The sequence below is a fragment of the Trichosurus vulpecula genome, chromosome 4 (assembly GCF_011100635.1).
Source record: "Trichosurus vulpecula isolate mTriVul1 chromosome 4, mTriVul1.pri, whole genome shotgun sequence".
In the NCBI taxonomy this organism is placed as follows: Eukaryota; Metazoa; Chordata; class Mammalia; order Diprotodontia; family Phalangeridae; genus Trichosurus; species Trichosurus vulpecula.
Window position 1 is genome coordinate 124,532,125 of NC_050576.1, and position 13,630 is coordinate 124,545,754.

The window sequence follows — 13,630 nt, forward strand, 5'->3', positions numbered from 1 at the left end:
GTGATAGATTTGGAGCCAAAAGGCCTGAGTTCAAGTCCTATTTCTTGCTACTTACTACCTGTATGACCTTAGATAAGTCACTGAATGTCTCTGGGTTTGGGTTTCCTCATCTGTAAAATAAGAGGATTCGATTGGGGTTGTTTTGGTTCTAAATATATGATACTTTGACACACTATGTCTAAGTATAAAGTTTTTCAAACTGTGGAGGTATGCTCCTCTGTGGTGATACAAGATCTGGGTGTAGGGGTGAAGCATTGGCCAAAACTAATTTTTTTTGTATAATTACAAGTAATCCTCTTTTTAAAATTGAAAAAGTTCAAATCAAAGTCAAGAAAAGAAAGATTATTATAGAAAATATTATCCAATTATCAATGAATGAAAAGTAGTAATTATTTAATACACCATGCACAAAGTCAAATTTGAGTTGATGTTGACGACTGACTTCAGTATAATCTGTCACCACTACAAGCTGCTAGTGGTATTTGAACACCTGTTTAAATCTGAAATTAAATCATCTTTTGTGTAAGTTAAAAGTACTACAACATCTATTATATTTTAACATCATTTTAACTCTAAGTTGGTTTCCAAATAATTCTGCAATTAAAAAAATGAAAAAAACTTAAGAATGGCTATAGTTTGTTTGAATGGTTTGAAATTTGTAACAAATTAGTCTTACATTTTTTGCTCTCTAAATTGTGTACAAACAATATCCCTTCATGATGGAAAACAACTGATTTGAAGCAAAAATCCACAAAAATAGCAGAAAATTTAATAAAGAAAATGGAGATGGCTTAAATAAATTTAAATTAAATAAAGAAATGAAGGGGGGGGAAGCAAAAAGCCTAAATCTAGAATATATGATTAACTGTATTTGTCATAAAGATTCACAAGAACTATTACTGATGGAAAAACTGGGGCAGCTAGGTGATTCAGTGAGTAGAGCACCAGCTCTGGAGTCAGGAGAATCTGAGTTCAAATACCACCTCAGACACCTGACACACTTATTGGCTATGCGACTTTGGGCAAGTCACTTGACCCCAATTGCCCTGCCCTTCCCCCCCTGCAAAAAAAAAAAAAGAAAAACCACTGGGTTTGCATGATTAATACTTTAGCTTCAAATAATATGAAACCTAATTAGTTAAAATAGCTTTAAAGTATAGGTACATATTTTGGTAAGACAAGGAAATTTTTCCAGAGAAAATCATATTCTTAGTAAGAAAAAGCATTTCAACAACCGATGTCTGACAGGAAAAAAAAAAAAAGGTGCTTACCTTGTATATCAGTGCTAACAAAATTGCTAAGTATGAAAAAATGGGAGAAATTTGGTGTCACTTGATGCTATTGATATTAATGAAATTGACAAATTATGTACAAAACAAATTTGACTTTATTTGCAGTCCATTTGCTGCCCCGTGTGCCCGGTACATACTCTTCAAATTTCTGTATCCACAAAATCCCTTCCTTCCTTTGAGATGCAGCACATATCATGGTTTTTCCCTTTTCTTTTGATTCTTCTTTCACATCATGACTAATGCGGAAATGTTTAACATGATTGTATATGTATAACCAATATCAGATTCTTGCCATCTTGGGAAAGGGAGAGGAAAGGGAGAAAAATTTGGAACTCAAAATCTTAAAAAATTGAATGCTGAAAACTATCTTTACGTGTAATTGGAAAAAAAAAGCACTATTAGGTGCAAAAAAAAGAGAAATGATGAGGGATATGGTTTCAGAAAAAACATGGCAACAACTATGCGAACTGATGCAAAGTAAGCAGAACCAGATCACTGTATACAGTTAACAGCAATATTGTAACAACGACCAACTGTGAAAGACTTAGATACTCTGGTCAATACAATGATCCAATCCTATTCCAAAGAACTCATGATGAGAAATGCTATCTACCTCTAGAAAAAGAACTGATGAACCCTTGAATACAAGTTGAAGGAGTTTTCTTCTGCCTTTTTTTTTCCAGTATGGCTAATAATAGGGAAATGTATTTTGCACAATTCCATGTGTATAATTGATATTTTGCTTGCCTTCTCGGTGGCTGAGGGATGTGTGGTAGGGAGGAAAAGAATTTGGAACTAAGAATTTTTTAAAAAGAATGATAAAAATAGTATTTTAAAAAGAAAAGCAAGTAACAGTATTAGCAAATTATTAATGAGACCAGTCATGTCTACCCTACTATGTGGCTCCTTTTAAGGAAAATTTCCTTTCTCCAGAATCATTTTTATGTTGCTCTCATAGGGGCCTTTCTAAAAGATAGCAGGTAGAATGCTCCTTTGTGATACTTTTTAATATCACACAACAAGACTGGGGAAGCCCTGAGCTAAGTTAGGGTTGATAAAGATAAGAATAAATCAGGAATGGTAACCACTGCTGCTACCAGAATAATCTCTAGTATGGTCAGTTATTTCTTTGGTCAGCCGAAATAACTAAATGAAATGCAATATATAAATATGTGCAGAATCTGTCTTTTAGCAACTTCTAATTATAAAGAATTTATAATCTCCACTGCCTCATTTTATTAGAAACATGTAAGTTAAATTAAAATTTTCATTTAATTTCATAGTAAAAATATTATTTTTAAAGAAATATGTGGGATATATTTGATCTATGTATGTTTACGTAGGTATATATGTAAATATATGCATACACATACAAAAAAAGATGAAAACACCTACAATACACCAGCCACCATTCAAAATGCTTTACAAATATTATCTCATTTGAGATTCAGAACTCTGTGAAATAGATGCCATTATTATCCCTATTTTATAGATGAGGAAACTGAGGCATATAAAGGGTAAGTGACTTACCCTTTATATTTATTACATATTTACTTGTCTCCCCCGTTAGAATATTAAGTTCCTTCAAAAGATATTGCTTCATCTTTTGGTCACTGATTGTACGGTAGAGTAGGAAGAAATTTCTCGTCTGTACTCAAATGAGAAACTTATCTCTTTCAATTTTGCATTTCAAGTGGATGAAACAAAATGCATAATTAAGGATGGATTATCTTTGCTTAATATATTGGTGAAGACAATGCTAGGGAAAACTTATTCTGTAAACCTACTGGTAACAATGCCACATAAAGAAAAAATTTTCCAACTGATGATGTTTTTTAAAATGATATAGTGTGGGACAACGTACTGTGCTCTGTGCCAATGGAGCTCTATTGATGTCTGGATATAACAATGGTCAAATGTATAAATATTTAAAGCAAAAAGGGTCTTGAGAAACGATCTAATTCCAACTTTCCTGCCAAATATTAAAAGGGAGGGCAAAGAATCAAATTAATTTCCCATCACTGCAAATTATAGGCTCTTCCCATTGTACCAGTCTACAAGTAAAAGTTAAAGATGTCCTCATGTAGTCAGAACTTATTGCATGTTTCATAATCACTTATATTGAAAAATATGAGGGATATAGCTCATTTTTCAAGTTACAAGACTATAACACTCTGTTAAGAAAGGTTCTTTACAAAATTATGAGAAAATTTAGGGGTTAAGAATAAGGTTTTTGTACAGCAGTGGTTCTCAGTGGGAATCACTGAAACCCTTTCAGGGAGTCCACTTGGTTAAAACTTTTCACAGCAATACTAAGATATTTTTACCTATTAAGTTACTCCTCTTTTCCAACTATATGTCCGTGTGAGGGTAGATTTTCTTCACATACTTCCAATTAAAACAACATATCGCAATAGATCGAATGCATAAACAGATGAGACTCCAGTTGTCTTGCATTAAACCAGACATTAAAGAGATTAGCAATACCCCTCTCCATTTTTTTTTGTTTTGGAAAAGTTATTTTTTTGTGAAAAAGTAATTTGTGTTAACAGGTAACGATTTTATTGTTAAATGAAATATTTTAAAAATTTATAGGTTTTAATTTCTAATACCATAAACATTGATAGATATAATCCATATTAACAAAAGCTCGATGGAAGTCTTTAATAATTTTAAAAGCGTAAAGGAGTCCTGGAACAAAGAACGTTTGAGGACCTCGGTTCTACAGGATTGTGAACTCTTTGGCTTTGTCATGACAAAATTACTCTTAAGGTTGTCTGAGCTAAAAGAAACAAATGTCAATTTCTTTTCTTGGGGAGGGGGTGTATTAAAATAATAAAGATGAAGAAAATACATCTTATAGTTTTTTTTTCTCCTGAAGCTTTTATATTTGGTGGAATGCTTTAAAATACTTTGATCCCTAAATGAATCAATGCAAGGTCCTCAGGATTATAAGCTGATCAAGAAAGAGATGAAGTCCCTGCTCTTTCGAAATAGTTAGAGGTATAAATTTTTCAAAATATTTTGATGTTACCAATTTTTAATATAACTGCCCTGAAAATGAAGCAGAAATAGACATACTTATTAATCAGTCTACAAAAGCAATTCTTAAAGATATACGTACACATTTCTAAATATGACTAGATAAGGAACCATTTACAGAAGACAGCTGACACATTGGCCCCTTTATCGGAATAAGAACAGCTGATACACCAGGCTCGGATGGCTCATCTTTTTTCTTACAAAGTCTTAAGCTTTTGTTCGTTATTTCAATACTTCCTTAAGAATCATACAAAACTGATTTCAAAAATAAACGGTTTTGAGGGAAAAAAAAACCCTAACTTAAGGTTGTTTTTCTCAACCAATATTTTAATTGAAAAATATTTACAGTACAGTCAGAGAAATGATACAACGTTGAGACACATTATGCTCCATGATTCCTGGCTGCGTCTGTCTTCATTCAAGAGGAGGCTTCTTGGGGAGCTGCCCAACCTAACCCACAGGCAGGCAGGCGAGCGTTAGTCCTGGATCTTAAGAACGCATCTCTTCTCTAGGTCGTTCATTTCTTTCAGGATCAAGGCAACGTTGTACCTTAGTTCTTGAAACTTGGCGACTGGCACTTCAAAGCGATGGGCTTGGCCATCCGACAGCTTCAGCTGCATCAGGATGGACGGCTGCAGGGAGCGCGCCAGCGAGCTGGTGGAGATGGCCACGTCCACCCTCCACCTGAAGTCCTGCACCGTGGGCAGCCGGGCGCCTTGCTCGCGGGCCAGGTCAGGGCGCCGGCCGCTGAAGACTACGCTGGCAAAATCCGTCACGAACTCGTCGGGCACCTGGAGTTGCTGGAGGTCTTCCCGGAAAACGTCGGGCTTGAGGGCGGACGCCGGCAGCCGTAGGGCCTCCCGGAGCAGCGCGTACATGCCCGCGACGAGGACGCCGAGCTGCGACTCCGACAGCGGCGACGAGTCCACAAGCCGCCGCGTGGCCTCCCGGCAGTCCTCGCCCTGCAGGGCGCTCACCACCACCTTCAGCAGCTGCCGGAACAAGTCCTTGTCCAGGCCCCGCAGCTGCCGGGCCATGGCCTCCACCGCGGCCGGGGGACGGGGGCCCAGGAAGCTCCCCCGACCGCCCTGCCCGTCCCCTGCCGGGGGCAGGTAGGGAGCGGCCGGTTTCAGGCCGCGGCCGGCAACCGTCCCCGCCGCTGACATGGCCGCCACTGCCCTAGTTGGAGGAAGGAGCGGAGCTCTCAAACCCGGGAAGTGGCGGACCCGAGGGGGGCAGGGAGGAAAGCGAGGGACCGGCGCGGGCAGCGTCCGGAAGCCCTGGAAGCAGCTCTCCCGAGGCGGGGAGGGGAGCAGCTGCCCAAAAGGAAGAAGCAGGAGGAACCGGGCGCCCAGACTGCAGCCCCCTCGCGGGCGGAGGGGAGAATGCAGGCAGTCCCGCCTGGAGCGGGCCGCCAATCACGTGTCCTTCTGGGACAGGTGAGCTGCGCTAGGCGCTAGGCTCTATGCAAAGAAAGAGCTCTGTGGTTTGTAAAGTCAAACAATGCCAGTTTCACTGATGTTGATAACGTCTTCTCACTATAAAACTGGGCCTGATTAATCTTTGAAAAATAATAGTCAACATTTACAATACTGCTTACTATATACCACGTACTGTGCTTTACGATTACTATCTCATTTGATTGTCCCAACCACCCTGGGAGGTTACCCCTCTATTATTACTCCCATTTTACTTATGAAAAAATAGAGGTAAACATTACGAGTAAGTGTATGAGGCTGCATTTGAAGTCAGATCTTCCTGACTCCCGGCCCATACAGCCCCCTAGCTGCCCCTCCAAAAAGAAGGGGTAACAAGTATCTATGGCGTTATGTTTTGAGAAATTGCACCACAAAACAAGTTCACCCATCACAATAAGAGTATTATTATAGTTACTAATGTAATAAGTTTAGGTCATTTAAATAAAATAGCCACATATAATTAGGTTTTTAAGATTTGTTCGTTGCTATAAAATTGTAATATATTCATAATTTTATTTGAATAAAGTGAAATAAAGGTAAGGCATGGATTATTATATGAAAAATGGTTTTGTTTTGTAAGAAAGGCAAGCATTTGCTACATGAAGTTTGGAAATAACTGCCTTAAAACAATGTGCATCCAAGGCACCCACTTATCAAGTATTATAACTAATTCAATTTTCAAATGACAGTAATTAAACTTAAAATCAACAAAGAGAAGGCAAATTTTGTCACCAGAAAACTCTTACCTCTTCTCCTATTATTGTTAGTTTGGGGAATTTCTGTGCCAGTGAAGAACATATACTCATCTGCACCAATCGGTCAGCTTTGGTTTGTAGATCTACCGAGGATGTCTACAAAAAAGGATGTAAATTATCGTGGAAAAAGTTATCTCCACTATAAGCAATCCTTAGTCTACATCCTACAGCATACTGTTTCTATCTTTGAAACAGCCCTACAAATTCCCAGAATTTCTCTCTACTTGGACCATCCCCAATTTTCTCACCCTACCCCCTTTTGTTTCACAGTAGGATTCAAAACATCTTAGGAGTTCAAAGGAACTTAGATGTTATCTACTCAAGCATCTATTCCCAATACTGAAATCCCTTCTACAATATTCCTAGTGGTGGAACAATGTTGGCCTACAGGGAAGCCTATTCTCCTCCCTAGTGCACCCCTCCCCTTTTCAGCCTCCTTTTGTGTAACTGACTGCACCCATTAGATAGTAAGCTCCTTGAGGGCAGAGAATGTTTTTCTTTTCCTTATCTGTATCTCCAGCTTGCAAGGGATGGAAACAAGGAATAGGTGATCAGGCAGTAGACATGAAGTAGAGGATGGATGATGATCCCCAGGAGTTCAGAATCACCAGGATGTGGAGGGTATGACCAAGGTGGGCATTTGTTAATCAAGAAGTGAAATTTTTGGAGAGATTTTCAAAGTCAATAGTATTATGACCCAAGGGTAGAATCCTTTCAGAACCTTGGGGTTGAGGAGGCAAGAGCTTGGATCAAAAGGAGTGGTGATGCCCTCCTTCCCTCCTCTCCTGAATACTCTCACCTCTCCAGGTTTTCATGATACTGACTCCTATTGGTTCTCCTCATATCTCCTTGACCACTCTTTTGATTCTTCTTTGCTGGATCTTTGCCCTCATCTTCTTATGATTTTCCATTATATATGAAAATATGGGTATCAACATACATATATTTGTACACAGTTATCTGCATGTTATCTCCCTCACTAACACATGAACTCCTTGAAATCAGAGACAGTGTTTTTGCCTTTCTTTGTATCCCCAGCACTTAGCACAGTGCCTGCCTAGTACATAGCAAGTACTTCATAAATATTTGTTACCCAACTGCCTTCTTCAACAGGTTCTAAATCACCTTCTGCACACTGAATGTTAGAGTACACGTCAAATGATTCCATTTCCTCTCTTCTCTCCTTACCTCTCTTCTTTTTGTGTTACATTTTCTTATTCATCAGCCTCTAGACACTAGTATCAATTGCTCTCTTTGTGTATAAGCTTTTATTTTCTGCCTCCTTCATGGAATATTTCTTTTTCCTCTCTAATAACTTTGACCACAGCAGATTGATTCTTACGTCCTTTCTTTTGTTTTTGTCTCTTCTATCAAGGAGGCTACCTTGCTTTTGCAGCACAGCAAATTAATTGGTAACTACAATAAGCAGGAAAACAGACATAGTACTTAGTACATAGTCTGTAAATCACTGGAATAAAGCCTTTTGTGTCCCAACTTCAAAAGTACCAAGCTGAATAACATTTCTTGATTATTTCCCCCTATAAGCTGCCATTGAAATTCCATTTCCATTCAATTTTAAGTCTTATTTTCATGCATTTTTAATAGTCTGGATTCCTATTTTTAATTTTAAAAGCAGACGACGTTAATGTTCTACACTTTTAACTTCAGTTCATTTTTCAGAACACAACACACATATACGTAAATTTTTTTGTTTCTGCATTGCCCACAATTGATATTTTTCCCTTTGAGTCAGTGGTCCCTGTTAGAAATAAGTTACTCTTTAAAATATTACATAATTTAACTGAGTTACTATGGTTCAACCTCACAACAGAGGAGTGGTTTGGCTGTTAGAATCTGTCACTGTGAATTTAAACATTTGTTGTCTCTCTTCCACGTCAGTAAAATGTTAATGATGAACCGACATTCTATAATTTGCTTACACAAAAGCATGATATAGTACTCAACAAAGGTTACTGTAGTTTAAGGAAAGGGTATATTTATAAGACCCACAGCAGTGCTTTAGTGGTGCTTTACTCTACAAGTCAGTGAGTCAATAAAGTGCTTATTATATGCCAGGCACTGTGCTAAGTCAGGGATACAAAAAAAAGTTTCTATACATTTGTGCTTAGTGGTATATTATTAAGACTAAATATAGATGAAGGAAATAGAAGAATATTTCAATAGTTGAAATACATGCCCAGGGATAGTTCTTGTAACTAACTGCTACTATAATTATTGTCCCATTTTGTAACCATTGTTTTAGAAAGAAAAACATTGTATGGAGACTATAGATTATACTATACCATCAAGGGGCTCTGAGGACCAATGAAACTTAAATGTTTCAAAGATGAACAAGTACTTGGTAACGTCACATTTTATTAGAATGGCCACATTTAACAAGTATTATATGAGAAATCACAATACGTTAGCATAAACTAGCGTATGAAACATATTAACAGGGGCTAGTGAATAATCACAAGGGTAAGTGGTGTAAGTAGAAGGCTGGGCTCTAAGAATTAAGGGATCACACATCTAGAGCTGGAGTGGACCTCACAAGCCAACTAGTCCAGCCTCTTCATTTTACAGGTAAGGAAACTGAGACCCAAGAAGGTTAAATGTCCAGGACTGAAAGGGTAGTGAGTGTCTGAAGCAGGGTTTGAACAAAGGTACAGTGTTCTTCTGAATATTGTTCACAACTAAAGCTTGAGCAAGCCACACCTAAAGCTTAAGATTTCCATCTGTTCCTTCTATTAAGATCAAATGATGGAGTATAAGTAAACAAAGCACTCTATGTTAGCTACTATTAGTGCCTTATACATAGAGCACAAAGCTCTTATACCTTCCCAACGAAAAACATGTTATTTTTGACCACTAGATTGTCAGAACTGATTATTTAGACAGAGCTAGGTGAACACAAATCAGTAAGAAATGAGATGTAACTTGGTACCTTCTCCACGATTCCAAGATCACCCCCAGCCATCACACTTCTGACTATCATTCCAGCTTTCTGAGCAATGGAATATGCTGAAGCAACCAAACGAATCAAGACAGCTGGACTGGAAGCCATGATTAACACTGAAAAGAAATCAAGAGAAGCCCCCGGTTAATAAAGGCAACATAAACTACCAATTTCACTTATTCCTATATTTGCATAAAGGTGTCAAATTGAATTAAATACATATAGTATAAATTCTGCCAGAAACCCACTATTCCCGGTGTTTCACAACAAAAAGATTATCTGTCTGCTAGCACATGTATATAACTTTAGTAGTCCCCAAATGAATCTAAGCCATTTTGTTTTTTACTCCACTCACTTGTACTTTTCCTTTGTAACATCAGTCTGGTTTCATGTACAGATGATAATCTTTCAGTACGTTAGTAGTTCATTGTCCTCCTGAGTTACTAGTCAAGTCTACAAGAATTTTTATTAAGTACCTACTATATGCCAGGCACTGTGCTAATTGATGGAGGATTCAAAGAAAGGCATCGCATGGTCCCTGCTCTCAAGGAGCTCAGTCTACAATGAGACAGTCAGAATGAATTGGAGGTACTCTCAGAAGGCAGGCATTAGCATTAAGGGGGACTGGGAAAGGCTTCTTGTAGAAAAGTGAAACTTTACCTGAGCCTCCGAGGAAGCCTGGGCCAAAGAAAGTTTACTTGATTTTCCACCTTCTGGTGATTATAGGATTATCAGATTTTACAGGTAGGTGTGATATTAGAGATCATCTATTCAATTCCCTTCTTTGAAAGATGAGGAAGCTAACATTAAGGGAGTATTTGCCCAAAGTTTCCCTTGTATTAAATAATAGGCCTTAATGAACTTCTAATTTAGGTAGGGTGGTTTTTGGATGACACTCAATTCATTTCAGGGCCTGGAATTGAAGCATTTTCCTCTTAGGAGATGTGCCAGAGTTTTGTGCTTTATGTTGACTTAACTTCCAAATCCGGATCCACCTCCATGCCAGGATGAGGCACCCAAATGAGATTTTAGTGGAGGTTGACTAACAAAGATTTTCTCAAAGTCAAGTTACTGCTGCTTTGGAATCAAATACATCTTTCAAGGTTTACTTATTGTGTTTTAAAAAGAAATGATGATTTCACAAGAAAATTTACTTCAATATGGATTTTACACTGAGATAGTACCTACAATAGATATAAATGAACTGTAATTTCTTAAGCACAGGAAATTCCCAAACTGTAACTCCTTCTACCAATAAAGACCTCCTTCTATGTGATTTAGTAGAAAAGTTCTAGGGAGTTGTCTGAGATAGATGAGGTCTAGTGAGTTACCAAAGGCCCAAAGAATTTAAGTGACTTATCTGGGCTCACACAGCTATTAAGTGTGTTAGAGGAGGGTCTGGAACCAATCTTCCTGATGCTGAATTCAGCAGTGTATTCATTAATCTACTTTGTCTCTAGGTTACTGTTCAGTCATTTCCGTTGTGACCAATTCTTCATGACCCCATTTGGGGCTTTCTTAGCAAAGACACTAGAGTGGTTTGGAATTTCCTTCTGGAGATCATTTTGCAGATGAAGAACTGAAGCAAACAGGGTTAAGTGACTTGCCCAGGATAATACAGTTAGCAAGTGTCAGGCTGGATTTGAACTTAGAAACATGAGTCTTCCTGACTCCAGGCCTGGCACTTTATCTATTGCACCACCTAGCTGTCCTACTTTATGCCTCTACCATACAATAGATACTGGGAACTTAAGATTAAGGTACAGAATTAAATAGCTATTTGCTTATTATCTTTTTAAGGAAATGCATAAATCATGGATAGGAATAGAGAGCTAAATGGAGCCTCAAAGGTCCTACAGCCCAGCCTACTCATTTTGGATAAGGAATTAATTGATTTGATTAATTGATCAAAATTAATTGATTTGTCCAAGATCCCACCGGTAAAAAGTACACAGAAACAGGATTCAAGGCCAGGGCTTCTGACTCCAAAGCCAGGCTTCCTTCCTTAACACCATGCTGTTTTCTTCCCCCTCATATAGCCAAGGAAAAGAAAGTAACAATATGAAAATTAAAGAGAAGCCAAAATCTTTAGGGAAATTAGGTGGTTTTTCCATTAGGGAGTCACAGGAGGGACAATTAGGTGGTGGCCCAGAAGAAAGAAATAAACAGCTTCCAGGAGTAAGTATGCATGTCTTTTAAAAAGAAATTTGATTAGCTCCAAGGCAAGGAGAAATCCAAGGTAAACTTTGTATAAATCATTCCTGCATACACCCCACCCCCTCAGTACACACGTACACACACACACACACACACACACTAACAATAATATACATTTACTGAATTTAATCCTCTAATTCTAGCCTCATTATTCCCTCTTCATCATCTCTTGACACTAACATGATTACTATGGAGCAGGCACAGAAAAGAATTGAGAATGACTGCAGAACTGAGTTCTTGTCCTTCTACGAGGGGAAAGATCTTGAGCAAGAGAATTAACTTCTTGGTGTCCTAGTTTTTCCAGCAATAAAATAAGGAGAATTACTAGTAATGTTCTTGATAGTTCATGTTTAAATAGTGCTCTAAAGTCACAGGACCATACAATATAGAGCTAGAAAGAATCTTCAAAGTCAAGTTCATTCTATAGATGAAAAGAATGAGGCCCAGGGTGGTAATGTGACCCTCATGTAGGAAATATTCCTTATTCCAAATCAAATTTTCCTACCACTCCACCTCACTGAATTTACAAAGCATTTTCTGCATTCTCTATAGAACTGCGAAAATGATAAAACATGAAGTGCTTGAAAGCCCTCTTAAGGACAAAAAAGACAGGAAAGATGTGCAGCTCTGTTTGTGTTTATTTCAATTTCAAATGCAATAAACAGCCTCTCCTTTCTCCTTTACAGTGTACAGCACACAAGGATTAATGTTTAGAACAGCTGTTATTACTATAACTAATTTAGAAGCCATTTAAAAACTGAAAACAGGAGAAAGTGCATGAATGTGATTTGCCTTCACATTCTGTTCACACAAACCAAGAGTCTGATTTTAATACAAAAGTATTCTTCCAATCTCTAATTTGCAACACACTTTGGCCTGTAACACTCAGAATTTTTAAATGCATGCTGCTGTTTTGTCCTTATTTTACTTAGCATTTCTATTCTAAGTAGGCCAGTTTCCTTCACTGTATTGTTAACTTTGAAAGGTATCCATTACCTTTGAAATCGTTAATCATTTAAGCCTTACCAGTCCCCGCCTAAGACTTAACTACCTTCTCACAGGTTTGTAAAACTGCATTTCTTCCAAAGAAAATATTTTAATGATTTTCCTTTCCTTTCCCCCCACCATAGAGTTGAGCAATCTGTCAAAATAATATCAACTTACACAACCAAAAGAACCAAGGAGAAAGGCAAATACTACTTGTCATGAATAGATGCCTTAAAGCATTCATTGTTAGGCTGCAAATAACCAACAATCTTCACTTTGGCCTCTAATGCATTTTTTAGTCCTAAATGAAATAAGTAACTTCGTCGCTATCATGAAAAATCTGACCCTCTTTTCCCCACCTCTTCCCCAAACAAATCTTGCTTTATTTGCTGAGAGGAAATCGGGTTGATCTTGGTTATAAAACAGTCTGTAAAAGACAGCTCCCTTTTGGCTCCTTATTCTTCCTCTAATGCTGACATTTGGCAAAGATTCTCAATAAATGATTAAAACTCGCAATGAGAAATACCTTTTTTTGTAGCAGATGCACGTGAAGCTTAAAACCAGCTCCCGGGAAACAGGTAACTTCCTTACTAACAGCCCGAGTTAAAATTCAATCAGTTTCCTTTCCTCCATTTCTAAAAACCTTCTGGGTCCTAGAACCCTGCCTTCTTTTTTTTTAACTCTTTCTTGCCTGACACTCAAAACAGTGAAGACTCAAAAATACACCTGTCAGATATGGAATATCCTGACCATCAAATAGCAGTCATACTCTAATAATCATTGTGATTTCTTGCTACTGTGTTTTATATTACTGATGTGATATGTTAACACAAAAGAAAAAGCTGAGACGTGTCAAAAAAGCTGAGTTATGTCCCAGGTATAAGACATAGCACATGAGGT

The 13,630-nt window shown here is 37.9% G+C and overlaps 2 protein-coding genes across 5 annotated transcripts in view; both read right to left on the minus strand.

Annotated features, from left to right (window-relative positions):
• Positions 1-13,630, minus strand: part of BPNT1 (3'(2'), 5'-bisphosphate nucleotidase 1) — a 37,932-nt gene that overhangs the window by 20,598 nt on the left and 3,704 nt on the right. For 3 of the 4 annotated variants that reach the window (XM_036757389.1, XM_036757386.1, XM_036757388.1), the window contains exons 2-3: positions 9,515-9,642; positions 6,559-6,663 (exon numbers count right to left, since the gene is read on the minus strand). In XM_036757389.1, the coding sequence (XP_036613284.1) occupies positions 6,559-6,663; positions 9,515-9,634 (225 nt within the window). In that variant the 5' untranslated portion in view covers positions 9,635-9,642. Of the gene's footprint in view, positions 1-6,558; positions 6,664-9,514; positions 9,643-13,256; positions 13,372-13,630 lie in introns of those variants that run through there. The other variant, XM_036757387.1, reaches the window with a different exon arrangement.
• LOC118848488 (COMM domain-containing protein 5-like) lies at positions 1,370-5,622 on the minus strand. The gene has a single exon (XM_036757391.1). The coding sequence runs from the start codon at positions 5,498-5,500 to the stop codon at positions 4,811-4,813; it is 690 nt and encodes a 229-aa protein (XP_036613286.1). The 5' UTR covers positions 5,501-5,622; the 3' UTR covers positions 1,370-4,810.